The sequence below is a fragment of the Simochromis diagramma genome, unplaced genomic scaffold (genome assembly GCF_900408965.1).
Source record: "Simochromis diagramma unplaced genomic scaffold, fSimDia1.1 OVJJ01000463.1, whole genome shotgun sequence".
In the NCBI taxonomy this organism is placed as follows: Eukaryota; Metazoa; Chordata; class Actinopteri; order Cichliformes; family Cichlidae; genus Simochromis; species Simochromis diagramma.
The window spans coordinates 524,816-551,837 of NW_024386941.1; the positions used below are offsets into that span (position 1 = coordinate 524,816).

Consider the following 27,022-nt stretch of genomic DNA (forward strand, 5'->3'; position numbering starts at 1 on the left):
CTGACGCCTTTGAGGGGTTTAGGATTTTACTGTGTCGTCGAGTCAGATGAACAACAATAAAAAGCCGAATCGTTTCGCTCAGCACTTAGATTGAAGATGGAGAAGAAGGAGGGGGTCGTTGCGGTCAAACGGTAAGACTTATCGATTTACGGTTACTCGGGTGAAGGCTTCGGTATGTTTATCTGTATTTTTTCGCTTTTAACTTTGAGTGTCCGGGAGCCATTAAAGCAGCAGCGGGCGGTGGAAACGACGGCGGCTTAGCTCGCACGGCTACAGGCTGTGCGACCAGCTCTCTGTCAGCCTGTTTATATTCAAGGAACATTATTTTTAAATTATTATTTAAATAAAAAAAATCTTCTGTTTTCCCCCCTCCACAGCTCCGTGCTGCCTTTTCCATGCGTTCAACACAGCCTTTTAATTTGAAATCCTATTTGAATTGCGCGTGCTGAACAGGCTTATGTCCGTAAAAAATAGACACAATTAATAGTACAGCATGTTTACAAGCCTGGGAATTAGATAAATATGCATGAAATGTGATATCTGCCGTACATCTGTATTACTCAGTCTGGTCTTGTGTTGTTGTTGCAGAGCACAGCCGCCGCCTTTGTTCACGCCATGTTGCTCTGCTTCATGGATGTCCCGCATCCCAGTTATGGATTTTTCTTTTCTTTTTTATTGCAGGCAGACATAACAGACAGAGATGGCTGCGGAGAGATAATATTAACGTGTTCGCGGGGTTTCTCGGGACTTTGCGTCTTATTGTAGTAGATTGTTTAAAAAAGAAAAAGAGGAAGCTTTGGTGGAAAGTGGAAGACAGTCTGGGGACATTTAGTGACACCTCAAAGAAAGGAACGGTGTGTTCTCTGAAGGCTTTAGAGCAGAGCCTGAGTACACCTTTGGTTCACATTGTTTTATATGAGATATTTGTATTTATCAGAGAGTATGGCTGCCATAGAGGGCATATTTTCATGTATATGGTTATAAGAGACACACTTATGTGTTCTGGAGTAAGTGGCAGATAATTTATGGAGGATTTCTAGTCATGTCTCTTTTTTGTGTTTGTTTTTTTGTAATGCTTTGAGGTTCTTTTCAAATCCCGCTGGTGTCGGGGCAAGGCTTTAATATTAACACTAAAACTGGAAGTATAGTCTTTCCTGTCAGAGCAGAGGGGATGGGGGGGGTGGTAACATGTGGGACAGAGTGGACAGCCACAGCAGGAGCTGTGACCTCCGCCTAAGAGGAAACCTGAAGCCCACCAGAACAGTGTGCTCAACCAAAAGGTGTCATGTGTTAGTACATTTATTCATATTTGTAGGTGACTCACAAGGATGAACTCTCGGTCACATTATTGATTAGTCTGTTAAAATTAGTTTGATAAAGCCCATAAAGTTGCTGGTGTCAGCTTTGATGTGTCTCATAAAAATGTGGATTGGAAAATGAGGACTATGAAGAAATGGTCTTGGACTTTAACCTCCGTTATGTGTTTGGTCCAGTCTGTGTATTTGTTCAGAAAGTTGAAGCTAGATTGTTGGGAAATTTGTTCGCACACACTCGGCTTGTTTCCATAAATTTCTGCATCCAAGTCCAAGAAGTTTTTGGAAGGACTCTTTACTAATGTCTGATGGGGCAGATGTAGATGTTTCACACGCTATAAATTGTTTTGATGTTCTAAAGATAATCTCACAAATTAATCTGGATCTGCACACTCAGATTGTGGAGGGTGTGTGTTTGTTGGCCTTGGAGGAAGTATGTGTTCTTGGATTGCTCCTGGTACTTAATGTGTCCTAGTTCTGTTTGTGAGTTTTGTGGTCACCTGAAAAGAAGTATCTCTGATTGGGACTAACTGATTTAAAAAGACTTGACATAAGCACATAATGTTGAAATTACATTATTCTTGAGATAAATCAGGATTTTCATCGTCTGTTTTGGCTCATTAAGTGTGAACCTTCTCTGCTGTACTAACAGATCGGCAAGTTATTCTGAGACTGTTTTATTGGCGCGTTAGCTGAGTTTGACAGTTCTGCTTTAAAGACTGACCAAAAGTTAGTTTCAGGCCAAAACAGCCTGTGAGAGTAGGAAAAAGAACAGTTGTTCAAATGTGACCACAGTAGGCCAAAGGTGTGCGTCTGCCATGACAGTCTCCAGGCTGCCAAAAACAACCCTTCCCTGTTTCAGCAGTCTTGGACATTGTGTACTGAGCCAAACAAGGCTGAGCTCACTTTGTTGTTTATAGTTTAGTGCGCATGTCAGCAAGGATATGAGATGTCTGGTGTTTGTATGTGTGTACCATGTTTACATATCCTTGTGGGGACCAACAATAATGTCCGTCTCCACGAGTTTGAAGGCATTTTTGAGACTCTAAATGTGGTTTTAGTGTCAGGGTTACTATTAGGCATTCAGTTTTGATGGTTAGGGTTAGCAGCTAGGGGAAGCATTATGTCAATTCGATGTCCCCACTAAGATGTAAAAACACGACTGTGTGTGTGTGTGTGTGTGTGTGTGTGTGTGTGGAGTGGGCTGGCAGGATATGTGTGATTATTTACGAAGGGGGTCCCGGAGTCTTTGTCCTGGACTTCCTCATGTTTTCCTTCACTCTCGCCTGTCCTCATCGCTGCATTTGTTCCTTTTGCTTTAAAGTCTCGTGACCTGCTGCTGAGTGTTCGTGTGTGTGTCTGTGTGTGTGTGCGCGCTCCCTCCCCCGTCTACACATGCCACGAGAAGACATTGTGTTCTAAGCGTAAGCGGCGGTCCAACTGGTTATTGCTTACCTCATGTTTCATAGACGCTCAATCTGTGTAGATTATAGATTAGTGTGTGTGTGTGTGTGTGTGTGTGTGTGTGTGTGTGTGTGTGTGTGTGTGTGTGTGTGTGTGTGTGTGTGTTTTAGAGGAAGGCGCAGTCATGTGTGACGGCTCAGTAACCGCAGTTTGTACTCCAGAACACACACAGAAGACAGTGTTTGGTGCAGAGCTCTATTCAGGGCTTTGTACACCTCGTCCCAACATGCACGCGCACACACACATGCACGCACACACACACACACATGCACGCACACACACACATGCACACACTTATATTGAGCAATAAGTCGACAAAGAGCAGCGCTGCTCTCTGACCAAGGACACGGAGCTCGCTGAGGCTCCTCCCGCTGGCAGGCTGCTGGGTGCTGTGTGTTGACAGCCTGTGATAAACAGCTGTAACGCGGCTGCAGTACCTGACTGACTCGTCCAGGTGTAATTACATCGGCTCCTTTTAATGTGTCAAAATCCATCAACGTAGTGTTAGTACTTTGTGTGTGGCTCTGCGGTGTAGTGGTTTACACATTCGCCTAACAAGTGAAAGGTTCCTGGTTTGATTCCAGAAGCTCCATGAAGACTTTAATTGTTCTGTTATAAAACGATGAAGAATGACAGACAAACTTTTATTGTGTTTTTTATTATAAGGACATATTTTAAAACCTATAACATTAATGTTAGGCTGGTGGAGGGGTGATGGAGTAATCAGCCAGGAGGGTCATTTGCGTCCACCTCTTGTGTTTTACAGGTTTGTCTTTAGACTCTAAAAAGTTCCTGGTTTGGTTTAGAAAACACGGTCTGGGTTCATAAAGACCTCTCAGCAGTAGCCATGCATGCTTAACACTGACAGGTTTGGCGTGACGGACGTGTTTTGCTTTTCCCATATCCTCATGTGTCACCCACCGCCATCGAAGGACGTTCTTTGTGTGAATGTGACACCTTATCAAAGCAGCATTATTTTAGGGAAATGGCCTTGAAATTGAGCCTAATCATGTCAGCGATGTTTTTCACGGGATTTCCTCTTATTTGCACGATTGTTTAATTTGTGCACAGAGAATAAATATCTGTGAGACGATGTAGGACCAGAAAGCCATTTTCACTCACAAACTTTGGAGAGTTTCAGGATAATTAGGTCAGGATGTTTTCTGTAGTTGGCTTTGTTTATATTGCATGAAGCACACAGGAGGAAGCCGTCTGCTTCAGACATGTTAAAACCGCTGGAAGTGCTCCAGAGGGAGTTGTCTGGATCGAGCTTCCAGGACGCTCTTTCACTACCGGTAAATGCGCCGGTAGAGCTGTTACTCGAACTGCTCTCACAGTCTGACAGTCTGAGTTTTTTATGAGGGAACTGGCAGGTTCAAAACATTTTAAAGTGACTACGTCAGACATTTTTCTCACACACCTCTGTCAGGTGATGTCTAGAAGAGTTCAAGGATGCTGTGCATGTGTGGAAATGTCTTTCCACCTCCGTCTAACGGCAAAACGTGAAACGCTGTCATGTGTGAGGACACGAATTTGGCAGTTTTCCAGTACAGGGAGGAGGAATTTGACATTTAAGGAGGAAGCTTTGAGGGAACTAGGAATGCCATCATACCTGAAATTGAGTAGATGATATCAGAGCCAGTAGATTTACACAATCTGCAATACCAAAACAAAATTATGTAATGCACTCAAACATAAGCATGCAGGTGTTCCCCGTCACTTCCTGAAAAGCTGCAGGTTCAGTACCTACACCGCCTACAGCAGCTGAGGTCATGAAAAAACCAACTACTGGGGCGTTTTTGGAGTTTTGGTATCAAAAGGTATCCTGAGTTTCGGTTCTGGCAACTTCCTGGCGGAAACCAAGAGAACTGAACTTCTGTTTTCCAAATCTTAACCAAGTCATTCTGGCTGATGGAAGGTCAGGGTGTGAAAGAAAATGTAAAAGTATTCAGTCACGTGTGCAGCTCGAGTGGTGGTGTTCATCCAAAAAATGTGGACTTTCTACCTTTTAAACCTGGAAAAGTTTCCACCTGTGCTTGTGGACATGAGTCAATAAATCTGATGAAAATTTGTGTTTGTGTAAACGGCAAAGGAGGGGAAATCTGTACCCGAGAACACGGATCAATAGATTAAATATTGGGAGTATTTAACAAACAGCTGTAATCTGTGTTATGGAGGTGAAAAATTTAAACGTGTTTAGCTGAAGTTGTTTCCCTTCTGTTGTCTTCGGGGGAGGGAAATTAGGCTTAAACCCTAAAGCAAGTCAGCTGAGGGGAAGCACTGAAGTTGTTGGAGACTCATGAAGCTGTAGTAAATTACATGGGGTGTTTGTCTTGTTTGTGTAAGATAAAAAAAACCTGAGAGGAAATAAGTTTCCAGTCCACAAGATAAAATCCCTTAAAGGTGCTTCGGGGCTCTGCGAGCAACAGCAGTGATGCTAACGCAAGTATCAAGCTAATATTAGCGACAACAACAGTTGTCTGTAGTTCTGTAAGTGGCGGAAGGACTGCAAGCAGCAGTGTTAACAACACAAAAAGGAGCTAAAACTTGAGTTTTAATCAAAACAGTTGAATGTAACAGCACAACAGAAGGACACGTTGTGTCCTCACCCGTGTGCAGCTCTGTTTTTAGTTTGTGATAAAACTGTGACACGGTTTCATGTGTCCACATGCTTACCAAGGTCATTGGTAAGCATGACAAATATTTTAAGATATTAAAGAAAACCAGGGCAGAAGAAGCTCTCACAAACACACCCCACATTAATCCCATGACCCCTTGAAGGGTCTGTGACCTCCCTGCTGGGAAGGGCTGCCTTTCAAAGGCAAAAAGAGGAATGCATTCCTCGCAAACCCCCTGAAGGGGTTTGTCCGCCCCTGGCGTCACTGAGCTGCGCTTCGGGAATTCACGTCTTGCTATTTTGTTGCTGCGAGTTTGAGTGTGAGTCGTCTAATTGTCAGCTTCCAGCGCAGCGGTTTGAAGTGGGTTTGTCAGCTTGTTTTTCTTGCACAGACGCAACACAAAGAGACAAAACGAGCTGCGCCATTATCTCTACCGAACAGCTGCTGAGTGTTTGAGGGTGACGTAGGCTGGTGTGAAACTTTGACCATATCTGTGGCTGTCCAGCTGCACTTCACCTCCTCAAACACGGAAATGCGTTTGACTTGGGATGGCGTGCCAGAAGCTGCATGAAATATATCTGCAGTGTTGTGACCCTCGCAGTGTTTATGTACCCAAAAGATGTTGAGTGACGTTAAGCTGACATGCTAAACCGAGAGGGTTTTTTTGTCTTTCTGCAAGCAGCATACCAGAGTTTCCTGTCTTTGGTACAGTCAGTTCCTTACACACCAAAAAAAAGTTCATGACCCTGAGCTGTGGAAAATTACAAGGTTTTTTTTTTTTGTTTTGTTTCTTTTTTTTGGCCACCTTGTAGACAAAACGATTGAATAAAAATGATAAGTAAAAGTGTTGCAGACACCTCTGCAGGAAGAGAGCTGCAGCAAAGATGTTGCTGAATTGGAGGAAAACGTCTTGTTTATTTAATTTTTGGTTGTGCTTTTGAGCAAAATTGAGCTGAACCCCAGAGGTAAACAAACCAAATCCCTGTGCGGTGTACAGGTACACTCAGTAGTTCATGCTGTTTCACTTCTTTGCACGAAGATTCAGCAAAGGAACAAAGGGCTGTTCTTTCAGAGGGGGGTGAGGGGGGAGACTCTGAAAGTGTGTGTGGCTGTGTTTGTTTGCTGTCTGTTGAATAAAAGCCATCACGTGGCTGCGGATGGTGTAATCAATTTGTACTCTTGTTCTATTGCCCCGTAATAAAGAGATTTGTGGTATTATGTGCTGATGCAACCGCAGCAAAAACAAAGATGTTCTTTAATCTGAGCTCAGATATTCACACGGGTTCCAGGTGGATTAGGTCCTGATACAAACAGTCTGGGTGTGCCCGAGTGTCCCACTGGAACATTATGTGCTACTGTCTGAATAAAGGACAGACAGGTTTGTGTTCACTTTCAAACCAAAGCAGGGAGGAGGTTTTCAGATCAGGCAGTGAATGTAAAAGATGTCCTTGCACTCACAGACCCACTTTATTTCATTTCTTTTGACTCAGTGTTGTTGTTGTTGTTGTTATTATTCATTGATCACCTTCATTTGATTTTGTTGCACTCCATATTCCTCCAGTGGATGTTAAGCAGCAGTATTAGGTGAGGTCTGATCTGTTGTCTCGGCAGGTTTTGTTTGTTTTGTTTCGTTTTTGCTGCTGAAAACAGAAAAAATAAACACAAAGACTAAAACAATACTGGCAAAGTCGTAATTTTAAACAGCAGCATCGGCCCAGAATTTCACATTCGAAGTCTGCTTGTTTTAGAGGATGTGGAGGCCCCTGTAAGGAATAACCCACAATGTGAAGAGTTGTGCAACATTTCTGTCAGCGTGATTAAACACGTATTACCATAGTGAGTGTGTGTGTGTGTGTGTGTGTGTGCGCGTCTGTCAGCTGCAGAAGTTATTTTTGAAGCCGTGCTCAGCTGGTGTCCTGTGTTGTGTTCTTTTTGTTCTGCGGTTTGATCATTTATTGGCCTGAGTCGGCACACTGAAAGAGGTCACTTTGTTTTAGGTAGTTATTAAAGCCTGTAGCTTTTATTATGGAGGACCCAATGTGCCAAAATAAGTAAATAAAGAAAGAAACAACTTTTATTAGTTTTTAATTTATGTGTCAACAGTGCACGTGTAATGGAATGTTGACATATGTGTTTAATAATTAGGCCTTGTATTGAATGCCATTCTTTGTTCATTCATGATTAAAAAGCACCACCAAATAAATACTTAAAGCGCGCAGTCCCGCTGTGTGTTCTCGTCAGCTAAATTCTTTATCTTTATGTTTTTTTTCTTCTGCGACGTCCGTGTGATCCCACACAGACAAAGACACCCTTCAGATTCCTGCTCGCTGTTTGTTTTTTCCAAAAGTGTTTTACTGTTTTTCAATAATTTAATATTTGTTGTACAAGAAAACCACCCGTAAATCTCTCCCTATTAAAGTGAACTGGAGAGCCAGAGAGTACTAATACACCCACAACTTGAAAACTAGAAAAATCCTGTTTTTCCTAATGGAAGATCAATACACTGTGCAATATTTCAAAATAAAAGCCCTTAGCTAGGCTAGCTATAGGAATTTTCCAGCATGCTTTACAGCGCAAGTTTTTCAAAATAACTTTTTATAGTATAAACATTAACTGCTGACTCCATTCAGCTTTTTCAGGCAACCTGTTTACCTGCAACTTCTTACACATTGAGAAGCAACCATCACACGGCAGTCGCCCCACAAATTGCATTTTCTAATCTATTTCTAATTTACTTTTATATTGTTTTATATTTATTCAGAACTAAATGTATCAATAAGTGAACATTTAGAAATCCATCATTTTCTTAACAACTTATCCAAATCATGATCATGAGGGGCCGCCACTATAAATATTCAACAAATACGTTTACTCTTTAATTTTTCTTAGTTAGGGTCCTCCACAGCAGTGAAAGAGTGTGTTAGGTGACACTGTGTGGCCTCAACATGATTGCATATCCACCCACAGCTGCAAAACACAGTGAATGGAAGAGAAGTGAAGAAGTGAAACCTGGCTTTTGTCCTGTCAGCACATGTTTTTTGATCTCTGCCTGAGCGGTGCAGAGCGAGCTGACGGATGGATGAAGACAGAGCGAAGAAAAGACGAGCGGGGGAGGGAGCCCTGTAGATCTGGACGTTTTCCTGGCTGCTGAGATAAAAAAAACATTTTGTTCCCTTCAGTTTTTGGGTGCTTCTCCCTATTTTTGCTCTCTTCTGTTCCCACTTTGGAGTGTTTATAGAGCTGAAACTTGTGGGCACGATCACCAAGTAAAGACATGAAGGCGTTTATGTCTCGTTGCCTTTAAAGTGGGATTAACCCTGTAATTAAACGCCTTCTCTTTACAGAATCTGTACATGCATCTGTGATTAGTGCGTTGTATATTTGATGGTTGGGTTGTTTTGCATTAAAAACATCTGGTCCCGAACTGCTCCTCAAGTGTGTTTCGAAATCCAGAAGACTGGAAGTTGCGGTTTATGAGTTTATTAGGGCACCGAGTGTTGCTCATAAAATTCCCAGCCTGACTCGCAGGTCACTGCTGGAGGCTTTAAAAACGCACAGCTGCAGCACTGAAGGGCTTTTAGGGCTTTATTGGGGCCGTTCAGAGTTTTCTAGATGCATGCCGATTTTAAAAATAATCTCAAACTGGCTCAGTGCAGGTATTTGAAGATGTATTTTAAATAAAAAATTAACAGCCAAGAGGATTTTATATAAAGCTATCTGCAACTGAGTGTTTAGAGCTTTGGCGCTCACAGAGATTCCTCGTACAAACTCTGAGGTCATCATTTGAAACTTTAGCCATGTTTATTACGAGCGGTCGCCATTGACCATAAGGAAAAGCAGAGCAGATCCGCTTTAATGTTGCTCGAAAGGAAACTGGGGGAGCCTTCTTCGTATAGCACTCATACTCTGACCTTCTTACTTGTAGTTCGGTGTTAACAATAAGAAGCGTTGTCAGCAGAGGAAAGGAGAAACACATGGTGGGGCTGGAGTGGGGAAGGAAAGTTGGTTACAAGTGAATTGTTGATTCTGGGCTCCACACAGAGGTCTTATTTTTTTTCTTTTAGTCCCACTTCAGCTCCCCCGTTCCTCCCCCACTGCCCCACATTCCTTCTCTGCTCTAATCATCTTTTCCCTCCCCTCTCCTCGTCCATTCTTCTTTATTTATTTCTGTCACTCAACGATTGTCCTCCCTTCCTCCTTCACAGCTTCTTCTTTCCACATTAGTCTTCTGCTCCTTTTTTAAAATTTTCACCTGCTGATCATCTTCCTCTTCTCCTTCCTCCAGGACCAGCACAGAACAGAGAAAACTGCGCTCTCGTGATGCGGCCAGATGCAGGCGGAGTCAGGAGACCGAGGTCTTTTATGAACTCGCCCACACTCTGCCGCTCCCACGCCGAGTGTCCACCCACCTGGACAAAGCCGCCATCATGAGAGTGACCCTCAGCTTCCTGCGAATGCACCACCTGCTTCGATCAGGTAAGAAGCACAGAGTCATGTGACAGTATGTCCCAACAGGGCCTGAAAACCCTTTCTGGATCAATAAGTATTGCCTGATTAAAAAATCTTAAACGTTTTGTGTTAAATTTAGGCTAAGACGCTATACTTAACCAAAGCTCATGCATGGCAGGATTTGCGTTGGTGCAAATGTGCTGCTGTGCACAACAGTGGCAAAGCATAAAATTCTTGCAAAGGTGTTTTCACACATTCTCTGCAGCCCCGAGCCCTGAAAACGGCTTAGGATGCAGTGCACTTAAATGTCACCTGGTCTGAATCGCGCGCCCCAGAGGATAAATAGTCATTTCACCATCAGCAGATTGGGTTTTTGGTTCGACAATATAAACTACAAAACAGTTAAGCTCCATCTATACTGCATTTTTAGTGCTAATAAGCAAACATTGCTGAAGCAGTGCGGTCGAATTTGTAAATATTTGACCTGCTTAACAGCAGGATGTTAGCATACTGAGCACAGCTGCAGACTCGGGTTGGTTCTTTTGGTTTTGTTTTTCTGCACATGCTTTAATTTCATGACCTGCATGCTTCTTTTTTCTGTTTTCTAATGGCAGAAAGCATAAAGACTGGTTTAACTCAGGTAAATAATGCAACTTCTGAGTTCCACGGGAAGCATTAAGAATGAGGAAAGACGTGAAGGTTATGCTTTTATGACTACAGTCAAATATGAGGCTTGATTGTGGCTCAAGTGGTTGTTGTTGCAGGTGAGTCAGGTTTGGATAAAATGTTCCAAGTGGTGAAGTCCTTTAAAAGTCCTTTGTTCTAATCCTTTAAACGGCTTCTCGAGTGACAGAGTTTGAATGATGAACTCAGGCATGAACGCTGCGTGAATGTGAATACAGCTCTGGCATGTTGCGTGTTCAGTGTTACTACTTAACAAGATGAGTCGGCTCATTGCCTCAGGTGTGAGAGCAGAGTCATGAACTCCTCCTGACTGGTTTATTGATTGAGGTCAGAGGTGAGACATTCTCATAGCTGCATCGGATTTTTGAGGGGATTCAAATATGACGCGTACGTCAGGGTTTGAAAGTGTGTTCCTGGATTTACTGGAGGAAAAATCCTGCAGGACTTGATGATGATCATTTCCAAAGAGGTCTGCATATCAAGGACCTTTAATTTGCGCTGTTGGTGTGAATGCCCACACCAGCAGAGCCATGGGGAGGAGATGCAGGCAGAAAGTTGGTGAACTGATAAGAGGCTTGCAGCTACAGCAGAGTACGTTTCTTTGAGCCAAATCTCAGAGAGCAGCTCACATCGCAGCAGAGGAAACGCCAAAGCAGGATTTGAAAATGTGGCTATGCTGACAGCTGTAATTACACATAAGAACGGGTTGGCTCCAGGAGTGACACAAATCACCATAAACACGGCAGAGATTACAGGAAGAGATTACAACATGGTCTGCTTGGTGAAAATCCAGGAGGAGACTTTCAGGCAGTTAAAGACGTGCGAAGTCGAAAAGAGGTTTAACCTTAAAGACTTTGGGTTTAAGTAATCCTGCCTGATCGGCCTCTGGTAATAATAATAACCTTGTTGTTTTCTTCTGCAACAGATAAGAATCTGAAAGAAGAGCCTAAAGAGGTGGCGGAGGAGGAGGAGGAGGTGAAGGTGGAGGAGGAGGAGAAGGATGAAGATCCGATGGATGCTTTCTATCCTCAGGCGCTGGCTGGCTTCATCATGGTGATGACTGAGGAGGGAGATATGATCTACCTGACAGAGAATGTCAACAAGCACATTGGCATCACACAGGTACACACACTCAGACTCACACACATGCACACACTGTCTTGATGTTTTTAAATGGTAATCTTCTGCTTTGTGGGTGGCACAGAAATCTTAAGGCATTTGTTTTTGTGCCGTGCAGGCGTGTACAGGACATTTAATCCTGACATCTGTTGATTGATTTTTGTGTAACAAGCCAAGTACTGATTGTAGGTAGAGGCGAGGACAGATAACGTCGCCGTATGAGTCGTAGTTTGTGATAAAGAAACCAAAGTATTCGCTGCCAAAACTTCACCACACTGCCTCGTCCTTTGATAAATGGAGAAAGTGAGGACTGTGTGGATCCATGGCTGTGAAACCTCCTCTGTAACCATGGTGATATTATGATTTCTGTCGCTAAGTTCTTGCTCGTAGGGGGCTTTCTCTGTGTTATTGTAGGGTTTTTAACTCGCAATATAAAGCGGCTCGAGGAGGCCGTTGTTGGGATTTTGCGGCGTATAAATAAAGTTGAAATGAAAAATTGATGCTGTAACTGTGGCTTTCAAAGCTTGTTGGCAACCTGTGTTCCTGCCTGCCCCGTCGGTTCTTCGGATCGTGTTGTCTAACGAAAACTCTGCCCATTTGCCGCGTATCCCCGGCCTCCTTCAGATACTTTTACACAATCTGTGCTGCATCTGGTTCGGTTCCAGCACTATTGAGAACGAGCCAAGCTTCTCTCAGGAGAGGTGTTTGGTTTCCAAGTCCCCTTTCAGCTCCCTTGGCATCGTGTTAGCATTTGTCAAACTTCTCCTGACAGATGTCATGGCGGGGGCGGGGGACTCGTGATGTCCTCGGTCCAGCTGAAGCCAGTAGAGGGCTGGCTTTTCCAATGTAGTTTCCACTTTTTTTTTTTCCTTTCTTTTTTTAAAAAATTTGAATGGTGGGTCACACCGCTGCTTAATTGTGCTTTGCTTCACATAAAAAAAGATTAATTTCCTTGTTATCCTTAAGAGTCATGCTCACATAATTGAGATCATCCATCAACTGCTCCAACACACCAGGCTCTTTATAGCACAAGGATTTTATTTCAGGATGGATGCATGAATCTAATGACTGGAAACTTTTTATGTAGTTTGAATATTGCTGTAATAACCTATAGTTTGCACACAAAGAGTTTGGTTTGTTTATATCGAGGGTGTGAAGGTCACTCTAGTTAATGGACCAATAAAACAATTATGTGATAACCCACCTTTCTTTTAACATAGAAGTAAACAATCATGTTTATTGAGAAACTGCTTAAAATATCCTGCATGAATTTTAAACAGACCGTCTTTATTACAGGTGCATCCAGGATCAGTGTAGCCGTGCAAAAGCACAAAGCAGAGCTTAACACCTATATTATATATCCAGATAAATATCTTTTAACTCTGATTAAAAGTGTTTTTAACATTTTGATACCTGCGCTGTTGACGCAATAAAAGTGCATCGTATGTAAAATTATTCGCTCCCCGATTTAAATTTCACATTTTGCAAAGTGAATTATTTACTCAGTTTGTTCTAATCAGCGAGGCTTCTTTTTCGAGAGGCCGGAGAGCTCTCGTAAACACATCGAGTAACAGGAGACCGCATAGCTTCTCCGAGGCTAAAAACATTCCCTCCACACCCTCCGTGAGCGAGTCTGCGTTGGCTTAGGATCAGTTTGCCTTTTGATTTTTTTTCCTCCTTGAAGAAATTGAAATAATGTTTATCTGTAAATGTGACATAAAATCAGAGCAGGGTAACGGGCTGCACCTCTGGTAAAAATTCATGCAAATCCATCCGTGTCTCTGCGAGTAATCCTGCTGACAAACAGGACAAAACAAGCACTCGCTCCGCAATCACTTTATTTTACCATTTATGATTCCAACAATTGATTAAAAATGTATGAATATTTCTAAGTTTCCAGAAATGTGCCCTCCTGTGTGGTGATGCTTACTTTATGAAGACTCTTTGCTGGTTTAATGGCTGATTGGGCGCTGGAGAGACGTAACTGTGACGTTTAATTTTCCAGACTTTAGTCTTAAATCTTTTCCTTTCATTTCAACCGTGCCGGCTTCAGTTTCCCACTCAGCTGCCACGTCGTGTGACGGTCTTGTGATCCGTCAGCTTGGCATTCCGGTTATTTTCCAAGTCAGTCCTGCTTTTCCGTGCAGTGTGTAACATTAGGAAACCTTCAACACCAGAAAATAGATGTTGGTCTCCAAACATCCATTTTTGGTGGTGTTGGTCATTTGAAACACTTGACACATCATCCCAATCCCCATAAATAAATATATAAACTTACTGGGTTTAGAAACTGGACTAAACTGAAGGCATTTCCTGTGTTGCATTTATTGTAGTTTATTTCTGTAGTTGCGCAGCAGCGTATTTGCTAAAGTGTCGTTTTTATTTTGGTTAATTACAGCGTCTAGGTTTACTTTCAGTGAACTGTAATAATGTTGCTTCAGGGTGTGTAATTAAACCCCAGAGGTACTCGTTGGACGTGAGAACGCCATCATTATTGCTTATATTGTAGATGTGTTGTTTGTCATTCCTGACCTACATCAGTTTTTAGTACACTCAGCGCTTACGAGCTTTTCTTAGATAAGAGTTGTTTTCTTTTTTATTTCCCGTGAGCTGCCAGGATAGTGTGTCTATGAAAGCTGAGCAGGAAAAAGAATCTGTTCCTTAGATCTATTCTTAGCCCCGTTTGAGGAGGTTATGGCGAGTATTCACCGAGGTCCAGAGTGAAGCATGCTGTAACAGCGGTGGCGATTTAACCCGACCTCGTCAACTGTAATTACAGTCGCTGCTAAACACAGAAAGAAAAATTGATTCACCAGAGAAAATAAAGTACAGGCAGACTTTTAACCAACACGTCAGGTTCAAAAAATACATGTTTGTGCTTTAACAAAAAAAAAAATCAGGGGTAGCAGTTGATACTTGTGGTGTCGGTGTGTGACTCAGCGGTTTTGTTGGTTTCTTGTCGTCCACAGCTGGAGCTGCTGGGTCAGAGCATCTATGACTTTGTTCATCCCTGCGATCAAGAGGAGCTCAGAGACCTGCTGACTCCACGTCCAGGTAAACACGCAGAGCCGGGGATCAGGAGCCCACTGACACCTTTATTTTGTAGTTCGGTCATGTGACAAGAAGACAAGCATCTCCTTAATTTGATCTCCAGAATTTAATTACAGGCCAGATTGACTGTAACGAGTTAATTTAGTGCGTGTTGTCGTATTAGTTCTGTTTGTTTGTGGTCACAAAGACTCAGCAAAGCCCGTCTGTGTGCTTTCTGAGCGCAGCTGTTCTTTGAATTTTTTAAATGTTTTTGGTACTTAACAAATTTACTTGTAAGCTGACAAACTTCTGTGAATTACCCACGTTAACAGTGTCGTGTTGCTTTCAGGTCTGAGTAAGAAGGCACGGACAGAACAGACGAGCGAGAGGAACTTCTTTATGCGAATGAAGAGCACACTGACCACCAGGGGGCGCACCGTCAACATCAAATCTGCCACCTGGAAGGTTTGTATTACACACAGCTGTTCATTTAGTATATACACACACACACACACACACACACACACACACACACACACACACACAGTGATGGCTTTCTGAGGATGCTCACTCACCTCTGACTAACCTCCGACTAGCCTTAACATTAAAACTATAGCCTGTATATAAAAGATGGACACAGCTACCATGCTGTTTTCTATTCGTTTTTATTTAGAAGCCTCAATATTAAACTTTTGGCTGGATCCATGTTGGATTTTGATCCAGAAGTAGTTGTAAACAGTGCAAATGCTTAGAATAGTAGGCTGCATTCATAAACTGTAGGACTGCAGCTACTAGCTAACTACTGCTCAGCAACAGAGTAATAATATACTAGAATACACCAACTTGCTGAATATGCAAGAGGGTCAAAGTGCAGTTTGCAGTGCTGTAAAGAAATGTTCTCTGTTTTATTCATACCACCAGGTCCAGCTGGAGCATGTCTTAACCCTTAAAGTGGACGTATTCACCGCTTCCTTATTTATTCCTATGTAAATATATACTTTCACAAGTGAAAGCTGAACTTTTGGCTCATGTACTTGATTGGCTGCAGGCCTCTTCTAAATGACAAGTGTTCCTGCTCAGGAAAAACAAATAAATCACAGCCTTGGGGCTCGAGCAGGAACAGAAGATTGCTTGTACTCTCCCCAACACATTCTTACTGTTTGCAAAAAAAAAAAAAAAAAAATTGGGAGGTGCACGACGAGCCCAAACGACAGCAGTGCACATTTACTTTTGGCTGGTGTATAAACTACCTTCAATAAGGACAGCTCGAGCTCACACCTCTGGCATTGAGCACGTAAGCTTCACCCACCTTTACCCAGGTCTTCGGTTTATGATGGGCAGCCAACCACAAGAAAGGAAGAGGAGTTAAAATAATAAATTGTCAGCTGGAACGAGCAGAATACGTCCCCTTTAAACAGGCCTTAGAAGGTGTGTCACAAAGCGAGGGACGGCTAGTTCTGAAGCTATAATTGGTCCTCATAAAAATAGGCACAACAGACACACATGCAGCTAAAGTCCAGTCTGAAAGAGATATGGTCAAATTAACGCTGGCAGCCGGCCTTCACGCTGTAAACGGTACACCTACTAGTTCAAACACACACACTATTTTCAATTCATGCGCTCACGTGTACTTGCTGCACAGTGGCACGTGATCTGATGTTACCATTCCTGTCTAAAGTGCTGCACTTACATTTTAAAACCTCTGGAAGAGTCAGAGGGTTTCCAGCACTGACGTGTCTTGGCTCCAGCGCCACAGAGCAGGGACTCTTTTAAAACCTCTTCTGAGCATTTAAGGGATTACAGCTCAAATTTGAGGTTTTTTTATTCTTTCTGAATTTAACATTGGCAAAAGCAGAGCGACACAAACTGAATACTTTTCATTAAAAAGGAGCTCACTACAGCTATGCAGCATGAAATTGAGCAAAAAAAAAAAAGTTTTATTTTGGTTGTTTGAAGCGTGCTTGGTTGATGAACTCTGCTTTAAATTCCTCGCCCTTCTTTCTCCAGGTCCTCCACTGCACAGGCCACATTCGTCCCTTTGGCAGCGGCTCTGCGTCGCCCCCTGCAGGCAGAGTCATGACCCTGCTGTGTGAGCCCATCCCACACCCATCCAGCGTGGAGTTCCCTCTGGATACTTGCACCTTCCTCACCCGTCACAGCATGGACCTGCGCTTCACCCACTGCGAGGGCAGGTGAGATGGAAAAATGTAACCGATCTCGACCTTTGACCTTCCCCCCCGTGGATGGGAAGCAGGAGGAATACCATTCCACTGTAGCGCGAAAGAAAGGGGGAAAAGAAACCTCTGAACTCCTGGTTTTCTTTTCTCACGCTGTTTCCAGGGTTGCAGAGCTGGTGGGATACAAACCTGATGATTTGATTGGACGCTCAGGCTTCGAGTTTCTTCACGCGCTCGACTCAGATCACATCAACAAGAGCCTGCACACATGTGAGTGTCAGTGTGTGTCTGCGCGTTACAACAGTGTAATGTTTTCAATCATTTTCACCGCTTACCTGGGTCTAAACTGCTTTCATATACGGACGGGTGACGAATTAAAGCAAAATCCAGCATAAAACTCTCAGCAGGGTATTTGGGCCCTCGGCTGTCGTCAGAACACCTTCAGTGCATCTTGGCCTTTAAAACAAAGTCTGAAAATTTGAGAGAGCACACGGGGACAAAAGAAATTCTCTCATTTGGTGTCTAGATGATTAAGGCAGAGAAAGAGAGGGGTGTCCAACATGAATGTCCAAAACTGGTTTTTCCTTCTAATTTTGAACATATTTATGCCTAAATATTTGCTCCTCATTTCTGATTACTACTAATATACTAAGGAACCAATGTCTGAATTAAGTTCCATTAAACTTATTTCACCCTCGACAAAGTGCCTGCTTGAGAAGAAAAGTTGGCTTTGATCCACCTGAGCTCATAAAACTAGTTTAAGGGTGTTTCTTCGATGTGTCATCAGTCCATCGCTTGTATTTGAGGCACAGGTTTTACTACATTTCAGCTGTTATTAAAAGCTGTGTTTCAACGAGGAGCTCCCAGAATTTGTGTTTTAATGAAGTGAAAACGTGCTCTGGCACTTCATCATCATCATCATCCTCCTCTTTCTCTTCTGTCCACACTGCGCAGTGCTCTCCAAAGGTCAGGTTAGCACCAGCCAGTACCGTTTCCTGGCAAACAACGGTGGCTACGTGTGGGCGGAGACTCAGGCCACGGTGTTGTACAACAGTAAAACGTCCCAGCCGGATGCCATCGTCTGCCTCAACTTCATCCTCAGGTACTTTAAAAAGCAGCAAAGTTGTCTCACAAACTGCAACATGAGCGAGGATGGTGCGCCCATTTACTGTTCCCGATTTTAACGTCATCGTCTTCTTCGCCTTTAGCTCTGTGGAGCAGCCAGACGTGATTTTCTCCGTGGAGCAGACCCGCTGTAGTAGCATCCCTAAAGTTGAACCGGCAGATGAAGACTCCGGGACTGCCGACATGTGCGAGTCTAAAACTGACAGCACTGTTTCCACTGAGGCTGAAGATGTGGATTCAGATTCCAGCAGCAGCGCGAAGCTCTTCATGGAGCTGCGGGAGAAGCCGGAGGAGCTGCTGCAGTTGGCTCCTGATGCCGGAGACACCATCGTACCTCTGAGTCCAGGTGAGGCCGACAGAGGACCCCCCCCCCTTTTTTTTTTTTTTTTTTTTTTTTTATAAATATATAAACCTAAAAGCCTCGTTCATGTTACAGTTGATGAAATGTCGTCGGTGGTTATTCAGAGTAGATCTTCCCCCCCCCTCTTTCAGGTTCTGTCGAGCTCTCATTTGCCAGTCCACCCAGTCCAAACTTGGTGCCCGAGCACCCTCAGGATCTGTGCACCCCGCAGCTGAGAAAACTCCTCGCACCCATCTTTGACCCCATCACTCCTCCTCCATCTGCATCCTCATCCTCTTCTTCACCATCGCCAAGCTCCTCACCTAAACCCGAGCAGGTAAATGTCAGCCTTAAGTCTTTGTGCATCAGTCGAAGTGTCTGCGCCTCCCTTTAACCCTTAATCGATGTTTGTGTCTCAGAGCCGCAGTGAAGAGGTGATGGACACCAGCGAGGTGGAAAAGTTCTTCGCTTTTTGGCCAGAAGATGCCCAGAAGAAAGGTACCCCGGTGGTAAGAGCGCGAACCAATGAGGCGTCAACAAAAGACATCCTGATAACAACTGTTCAGTCAACCGCTTTCTGCAAAATATTCAGTCCTACCTGCATTTTCTCAGGAGATTGAGGGGATGGACCTGGACATGTTGGCTCCGTACATCTCCATGGATGATGACTTCCAGCTGACCTTCCGCAGCAGTATGACCGAGGAAGCTGAGAAACCTCCCGAAACTTCAGCAACAAGCAGGAAACGGTAAGCTAGACCAGCGTTATCTATAAAACTATTGGTGCAAAGGTGTGCTTAGAGCAAACAGGAAGCCAAGTTTCACCTTGCATTATTGTAACTGAGCACAACGGCCCTATGCCAAGATGGGAAATTTGTCCTGAGGGAGGCGCCAGTAAGAAGGCAGTGTTCTTGTCCTCTGTACAGTGGCCCATTCAGGACATTGTTGTAGAGTTCCAGCTTTTTATTGTAGGTGAAGACACAGCTAAAAATTTATATCTGAACATTAAAACAAAGATTTACGTGTTTTACAAATCCGTCTGTCTCTCGTTCAGGACTCATGACTCTGCTGAAGAGATGCTGTCACCAGTGATGCTCCAGGACAAGAGACAGAAAAAGGATCCTTCCATGGAGGAGGAGCTTCTTCTCACCCACAAACTACTGGTGAGTGGAAGAGGAGGAAGAGCCGAGAGGGATGATTTTAAGACGTTTAATCCAAAATGTTTTCTGTCTTGATGACTTTTCACTGCCTTGATTATTGAGGTTGCAGTGTTCAGTTTTTACCTTCAATAAAAAACAACAAATTAGAAAATCTGAAAAATCAGTATTTAGTTGGTTTCTACTAATAGATGTAATGATAATTATGTTTTCAGAACAAACTTTTTCACCTAACTACACGTTAACCTCCAATTTCAGGAGAGTCTGGACGAAACCGACCAACCAGATCTGATCATGGACCCGGGACCGGAGAGTCGCAGCCATCTGCTCACAGACAGAGATCCGGTCTTAGGAGGCATGCAAGGACTGTGTGACACTGCAGGTAAGATCTCTAACCTCAGCTCACATTATCAGACTTGCTTCAAATTAACATCAGAGGATAACGGGCACTGAGTGACTTCCATCCCAAATTCAGGTGATTTGGCGCCATCTAGTGGTCATACTGAGATAATGTTTGCAAATCTCGGCAAAATATTCCACGCAGTTCAATAACTGATCATGTTGGTGCATAGACTACTTACAGATTTCCTGTTATGATAATGTTGGATTGTAAAGGGATTGATCTTTTTCACTCAGATATTAAACGTGATGGGTCTGGAGCATAAACTGCACATCACAGATGGCAGTTTTCGCTCTATTCTGGCTCCTTTCAGGTTAGATCTTATTTATCAGTGGTTAGCTCACAGCGAAAGAGTGCTTAGTTCAAACCCCTGCAGGGACCTTTTGTGACTCTGTGGGGTGTTTTTTACCTCCTGCTGTTAAAAAAATGCCAGAAATCACTGCCTGTGTAGGTCTGAGACACACAAGAGATTCTTAAGCTTAAGAGTTTCAGCTGTGAAGTGTCCTCTGACCTAACAGTGTCTCTCTCTTTGTGTCTCTCAGCTCTGATGAAGGACATATTTGTATCCCGCCCGACTCTCCTCTCGCCACCTCTCTCGCCTATGACCTAAAGGAATTCCTGCCAGTCACGAGTTGGCCCGACTTCACCGCTTAAAACGAGAAAGTCGACTTTGGATCTGCCTGCAAACACTGCATCCTGAGCGCAAACCTACAGACATGCACGCAAAAGATTCGAGACTCACACACGCTGCATCACTTCGTCATCGGATCGTTGATTGTAGCCGAAGCCAAACGGTCTCTTGATGTTGGCTTTTCCCGTCCGTCTCTCACTGTGAAACAAGCCGGCGACCCGCTCTGGAGCCGGGAAAAGTCAAAGCGAAGATGCTCCAAATTGGCTTCCCGCAACCCGGCGCAGCTCATGCGCTCGCTTTCCTCCATCATCACTTACTTTTCGTCAGGGATTTAATCTGAGAAGTCATCACTGAGGTCTGTCCGTTCTGACGGAAACGGCAGGTGGTGCTAATTTTCCTCATGCGAACGATGTGAAAGATTAATCATCCCGAATGGGTTTAACGGTGAGACAAAAAGAGACGTGTTTCTCTGCAGCTAAATTTCTCACAGTTTGATCCAATTTTGGTGTACAGAACAACCATGTCAGCAAAAATCACCGTCGTCCTTCTTCAGTCAGTGTCTCAACTAACAAAAAATAAATCACTCGCTCTTCCACTTCACTCAGAAATAAACAAAAAAAAAAAAAAACTTGCGAAATCAGTGGCATGTCATTTCAGTGGCATATTTTTATGTGGTTTTTTTATACACTTGTAAACATTTTTCTTTCTATTAAATGATGCAATTACTAGAAAGTTCTGATAGTTTTATTTCAGCGTTCTCTTCAGATCCTGAGTCGCCCTTCGTCGCAGATTGTTCTTGATGTCTAATCTTTAATCCCGAGGTGCCCGGTCTGTGCGCTTCATCTTCTCTTACACTCTATAAGCTAATGTGAGGTGATCAATTGGCTTTCAGACGCATAGCCGTGGATAACCTGCTGAGGGTGTAGTCAAAGGCCAAAAAAAAAACAAAAAAACAAATTTGATGGGTATTGCTTTTTCCTTTTATCGTGGTTTTGAATATATATAAACGTATATATATATTTCTATAATCGATTTATCTTTCCATTATTGTTAAAGCATCAGTAGAGTAAGCTTGTTTATATGCTGGTAGAAATGTGATGAAACACTAGAATTTAGTTTTAGTTTGTTTTTTTTGTCCTTAAGATCAAATTTTATGACTTCTAACAAATTTTACCTCAAATTAAATGAGTTGAAAGTAGGCTTGCATCCTTCAGTTGCAGTGTTTGATGAAATATTGTGATTTTGATGTTGAGGATTGTTTTCATTTGGCCACAATCATTTTTACTTTTCCACACGTTATCTGCAAACTACGAACTGTCTGTGTGCCCCCTGTAAAACTGCCATTTTATCTCAAACGTGTTACCTCTTCTGGAGCTGTCTGTGCCTTTTTCTCACCCACTGAAAAACATTGTTTGGCCTGTTACCGTCACGCAGGATCTGTTCATTATGTCCCCCTGATGATTTACACAGAGGGAGAGGGGTTGCATACTGTTTTCTTTTCTTTTTACTCTTTATCCTGTATGTATTCTTGAGCTAAATAAAGCTGATGAAGCAAAAGCAGAAGCTGTAGTGTGATCTGTGTGCAGAGGTAAATCCTGATTACCTGAGCTTCTTATGATCATTACCCACAGAAGGACCTCGAGCTTCTGTCCACGGCCATGGAGGTCACGTCATACCAATGAAAACAGAAAAATGTTCTTTGTGTCAGAGCGCACATATCTTTTAATCCTGAAAGTGAAGTTTTTAACCAAAACTGGTGTGTCATCCCTAGTGGTGCAACAGATCAAAGTCTGCACTTCAGTCACATGTTGACTGTTTGATTTAAAATCCAGCGTGGTGTGGAGCAGAGGCAAAAGTACCAAATTATCTCCAAGGTTCAAACGACCTGCTGAAGGAGGCCTCATCGGCTGTGTCCCAATCCAGGGTCTGCACGCTTTAAGTACGCGCACTACGTACGGTGCGTACTATAAGTACGAGAAGTGCGGAAGTGAGAGGCTTGTGAAATGGGACGGTATACGCTTCGTCGCGCTGTTCAGGTTGCCTAGCAACCATGATACTAACCGCGAGACACGTTACATACAGCTTTGTGTGACAGAAATGAAGGAGAAAAATGTTTTGTTGGTCATTCATTTTTGTCATGACATCACTTTGATTAGCTGAGTATCTGAGGCTGAGACCACAGGACTGTAAAACATGATTGTTGGGCTTCATTTCTGTGCCGAACAGTCATTTAAGATTAGTTAGTAAATAACAATTAGTTAATGTTGTTCATGAGACTAAAGTCATCTCACTGTGGCAACGTAAATATAATATGGCCAATATTATAGTATTGTCAGATTATTATGAGATCGATCTCTCTCTAGAGAGAGATCTATATCACTGACTTTAATTATTAAACATTCGCACATAAATAAGTGACGTCATATTCAGTACTTTTGACAGTTCACTCTTCGGCCGCTCCATCTTATTGGAGAAATTCCACATACATAAATGTAAATTTAAAAACTCAACCCCATCATTTAATTTGTTTTTGATTGAAATTGAATATTAGTTAAACTCTCTTAAATTAACTTCCAATAAAAAAGGTTTATCATTGATTGAAATTCATTCAGAAATTTTAAGGAATGAGCTGTCACAACTTTCAAGCACAAAGTTGTTATGAAGTCTGTCACCCCCCCCCCCTTTTTTTTTTCTTTTTTATCCTTTATTTATTTATCCTTCTTATTTCATTGTACTGTATATTGTTACTCTTATTTGCCTTGTATGTCTACTGTACAAACTGAACTGGAATGACTGACTGTTCGCTTTATAAGTTCAATAAAGTTTGGAGAAAAAAAAACCTCTTCGGCCGCTCCCTTCTGCCCTATTTTGCGGCAAAATTATCCACACCCACCGCCGCGCTATGAATTGTGGGATATATGGGACCACGAAGCGTGCACCGGACTACGCTTGATCAGTGTTGCCAACTTAGCGACTTTGTCGCTATATTTAGCGAGTTTTCAGACCGCCTTAGCGACTTTTTTTTTCTAAAAAGCGACTAGCGACAAATCTGGCGACTTTTTCTGGTATTATTGGAGACTTATTTATGATGACTTTTTGACGTGAAAGCGCATATCGCTCTTACTCGCAACAGGCAGCGGTGCTACCTTAGGCACCTCACCCGTGCCAAAGCGCTCACAGGCGGAGGATAGTCCTCCCCCAGCTGCTATCAGGGCAGGAGACCTGTGACATCGTGAGACAACACCTGTGCGTCCAAACGGCAAATGAATCGCGCATGAGTGAAGCCGCTGCTCCCGCACTGACTGTAACGCAGTCAGTTCTTCTTTTACTGTTATGCTGTTTTGTGGATCACAAGGTTTAAAACTACTTATAAACACTCACTCTCACACACAAAGTAACTCCACCAGAGTGCCAATTTCGGGTCACTTTTGCCGGTCCAGGCCTCAAAGGAGCAGATTTGGAATTGTGACATTAAAAAACAATAATTGCTAAAATAAATTTAATTTGTAGTTCTAAATAAATTCAAACTGCATTTAGGACGTTTTTTACTCACCTTATGTCTCTACCACGATGTTATTTCTCTCTCCAACATCTTAGGTTACAATTACATTAGCATGACCAATTATGCAAATTAGGCGATGACGTCATTTGGTGACTTCTAGCGACTTTTAGGACAGCGATTTTCCTTACTGAGGAGTTGGCAACACTGCACTTGATATTTGGGGAAATCGACGGCACATTTGGAGTATGCATTTGAAGTACACTTCGAATTGGGACAGCCGTTGTCGCGTGGCGGTGACGTAACCGCACTTGAAATGCGTACTTCAAGCAGTGCAGACCCTGAATTGGGACACAGCCATCATGTTTTTCTGTTCACAACTTTAAGGCGTCATGGAGCATTTCCTGATTTCCATAAAGGTTTGAGCTGGTGCAAAACTGAAGTAGTTTAAGCCCTTACCTCTGACTTCATCCCACAGGTGTGTTTCGTCGGTTACAGGTGGCTTTCAAGTCGTCAGCAGGTGGCCCTAAACACTAAAATAAAAACATAATAATGACGTCAATCATTCATCATTGGAACAACAGTGATGTGTTGAGTTAAGGCAACATAAACATGTTAACTTGCATTTAAGTTTCATAATCCAGTGGAAATGTTACTTTATAGTAAAGATTTAAACTGACTGTAAGAACTTAGCCCCAGTTATGTGGCAAAATGAAAACTGTCAAAATAGCTGATGTAAGACAGTTTTAAAATGTTAGTTCTGTTAACCTTTTAGGGTTTAAAGAAACAAAGAAGCAGAAATGGGAAGTCAAACAAATGAAAGAAAACCAGTTTGTCATCAAAAAAGAAAGCACAGATGTGTGCATTTGCATAAACCCTGACGGTAACTGTGAATCCACCCTGTTTGCACAACCTCGCTGTGATGTCACACGCTGGTCACTTTCTGAAGAAGGCATTTGTAAGGAAGCTGAGCGGAGGAGGGAAACCCTCAGGGCTGGTAATAGTTTCAAAGATCACACGGTGTCTTTTCTGGTTCTGAGTTGAGAAATTAAGTCTTCTTCTAACTTCCACCGTGTGACGGGATGTTGTCACACTGTGGCTGATGCAGAAAATTAATCACTGCTGACTGGTTGCAGCAGTCAGTGTTTCACTTCTGGACAGCTTGGACTCATCAGAGCAGCTTCTCCTTTTAGTCCGACTGGAAAAGGTGAAACACATCCAGGCTTATCTGACACAGAGTCCTTGAACTAAGTCACAAACCGATAAAGACCGATAATGCTTTCCTGGAAATGGGTGCATCACACATCACTGAAGAGACGATGTGTTTTATCTTTATGGGAATTTTCCTGGAGAAAATCCAAGGAGGGAAAAAAAGAAACATGATCCTACATTTTCAGTTTATGAGACCAGAGAGACGTTTACTCTGTCTGTGGCTTATTTTAAGGTTTTATCATTTCAGAGAGAAATACTGACTTTTTTACATATATCTGCCGAGACGGGATAAAATGTTGGTTTCAGAGGTGTGGTCTGTGATCTGCTGTATCCTGAACAGGTAACTGCATCCTAATGTTAATAAGGTCCAATCAGCCTTAATTGAATTGTGTTTAATTATACTCGAGGCCTTTATTTCCAACTCCACTCTTTTTTCTCAGACTGTACTAGAGTAGCTTTAATGAACCACATATTAAAATAATTCTTATTTATCCTGAATTGGATCTCGTTACAGCATCTCAGTTCATATGTTGAAAACAACCTCCACTCTTCTGAATGGCTGTCCATCACAAACAGAAGGTTTGAGCAGCCAGTGGGCGGGGCTTCTGTTCCCGGTACCGGGGGCGTTGGGGCTCAAGAGTTCTGTAACCCTCCATGGCGTAGAGCCTTTTAATCAAATATCAACTTGTGTAGTATTCACAGAAACCTTTCTACAACCACCAAACACAGCGAAAACAAGCCATGATTAAAAGAGCAGTTATGTAAATGCGAAAAAATCCTGTAAACAAACAAAACCGAAACCAGAAATTCTCCAGACTTCATGTAACCGGCTAAACAAAGGCTAGTTAGCTTCGAGAGCTATCACAGATTCCAAACACTAAGTTTCACCACGCTCCGACCAAAAGTCACTGAACCAGCCGCAAAAGAAGAAACGCGTAGCAGCGCAAAATTGGCTTACCTCCCAGTTTCCTCCGTTATTTTCGCAGGTAGCCGATAGCACCCTGATTATCAGCAGCTAGCGCGGCTAACTAGCGCATCAGAGCCACTTCCGTCATTTTAGACCTAGCTACAGACATAAATTGGGCCCAGGTGGGGTCTGGCTTTGCAACTTCTGATTAGATGAAGTGGCATCGTTACCATGATTCTATTGGCTCAAACGGTTAAAAAGAAGTGTCAATCATGCAAATCCGCTAAAAGAGGCCAAAAGAAGCCGGAAGCGGCAACCCCTCAGAAAGGGCCCATTGTCTGTGAATATGTAGTTAATTCTTCAAAAATATTCAAAAAACAAGCATTTTTAGGCATGTTAATGAAATTAAATAATCTCTGCTGTTTAATACCTAAAACTTTTACTCACATATGGTGTCCAGAGTGTGTCAGGATTGGACTTGTTGTACAATGTCTAAATATTTATTTATTAAAAGTGCTGCAATTTTTCACTGTTTTACTTTAGAAGCACAAATCTTTGCACAGATGATGTTTATATGTTGATTACTGAATTCCTGGATTAAAATGAGATCTAAAGCATATTTTTTAAAAGGGTTTTATACTAAAAACTTTTTCTGTGTTCCAGCCTGAGTAACTTTGACACAGTAACATCTGCTGCAATTTTTACACCTCTGATGAACAAGTGTAAGCTTTATTTTGATACCAAGATTGTTTACACAGTTCGTGATTGCAGAGAAATACTCCATTCATTTTGGGGATGTCATTTTCGAGCAGGAAGCCTAGAAAACAGGTTAAACTAGACTGCTTTGTTTTGTATTGTTTACTTTTTAGGTCATAGTACTTTTATGTTTTAATGCATTTA

The 27,022-nt window shown here is 42.7% G+C and overlaps 1 protein-coding gene and 2 long non-coding RNA genes across 5 annotated transcripts; 1 reads left to right on the top strand and 2 right to left on the bottom strand.

Annotated features, from left to right (window-relative positions):
- hif1al (hypoxia inducible factor 1 subunit alpha, like) lies at positions 1-22,061 on the top strand. Of its 2 annotated transcripts, none has more exons than XM_040037518.1 (15): positions 1-131; positions 9,681-9,871; positions 11,454-11,650; positions 14,617-14,701; positions 15,027-15,142; positions 16,685-16,869; positions 17,018-17,124; positions 17,809-17,956; positions 18,063-18,325; positions 18,472-18,656; positions 18,739-18,828; positions 18,932-19,065; positions 19,371-19,479; positions 19,732-19,855; positions 20,416-22,061. In XM_040037518.1, the coding sequence occupies exons 1-15, from the start codon at positions 97-99 to the stop codon at positions 20,481-20,483; spliced, it is 2,037 nt and encodes a 678-aa protein (XP_039893452.1). In that variant the 5' UTR covers positions 1-96; the 3' UTR covers positions 20,484-22,061. The 2 variants fall into 2 exon arrangements, with proteins under 2 accessions (XP_039893452.1, XP_039893453.1); XM_040037519.1 differs by having other exon boundaries at positions 19,741-19,855.
- Positions 6,896-7,990, bottom strand: LOC120737071. The gene is made up of 2 exons (XR_005696668.1): positions 7,789-7,990; positions 6,896-7,406 (listed from the first exon to the last, which is right to left on the bottom strand). It is a non-coding gene; the product is annotated as an uncharacterized LOC120737071 (long non-coding RNA).
- Positions 15,743-26,311, bottom strand: LOC120737068. Of its 2 annotated transcripts, XR_005696666.1 has the most exons (4): positions 26,174-26,311; positions 24,463-24,536; positions 22,108-22,150; positions 15,743-19,599 (listed from the first exon to the last, which is right to left on the bottom strand). It is a non-coding gene; the product is annotated as an uncharacterized LOC120737068 (long non-coding RNA). The 2 variants fall into 2 exon arrangements; XR_005696665.1 differs by lacking the exons at positions 22,108-22,150; positions 24,463-24,536; positions 26,174-26,311 and adding an exon at positions 19,704-19,800.
- Between the last annotated feature and the right edge of the window lie 711 nt (positions 26,312-27,022).

Coding starts and splice junctions, on each gene's coding strand:
- hif1al (XM_040037518.1), top strand. CDS start 97: ATGGAGAAGAAGGAGGGGGTCGTTGCGGTCAAACG. Junction 132..9,680: donor GGGGTCGTTGCGGTCAAACG/GTAAGACTTATC, acceptor TCCTTCCTCCAG/GACCAGCACAGAACAGAGAA. Junction 16,870..17,017: donor TTCACCCACTGCGAGGGCAG/GTGAGATGGAAA, acceptor CGCTGTTTCCAG/GGTTGCAGAGCTGGTGGGAT.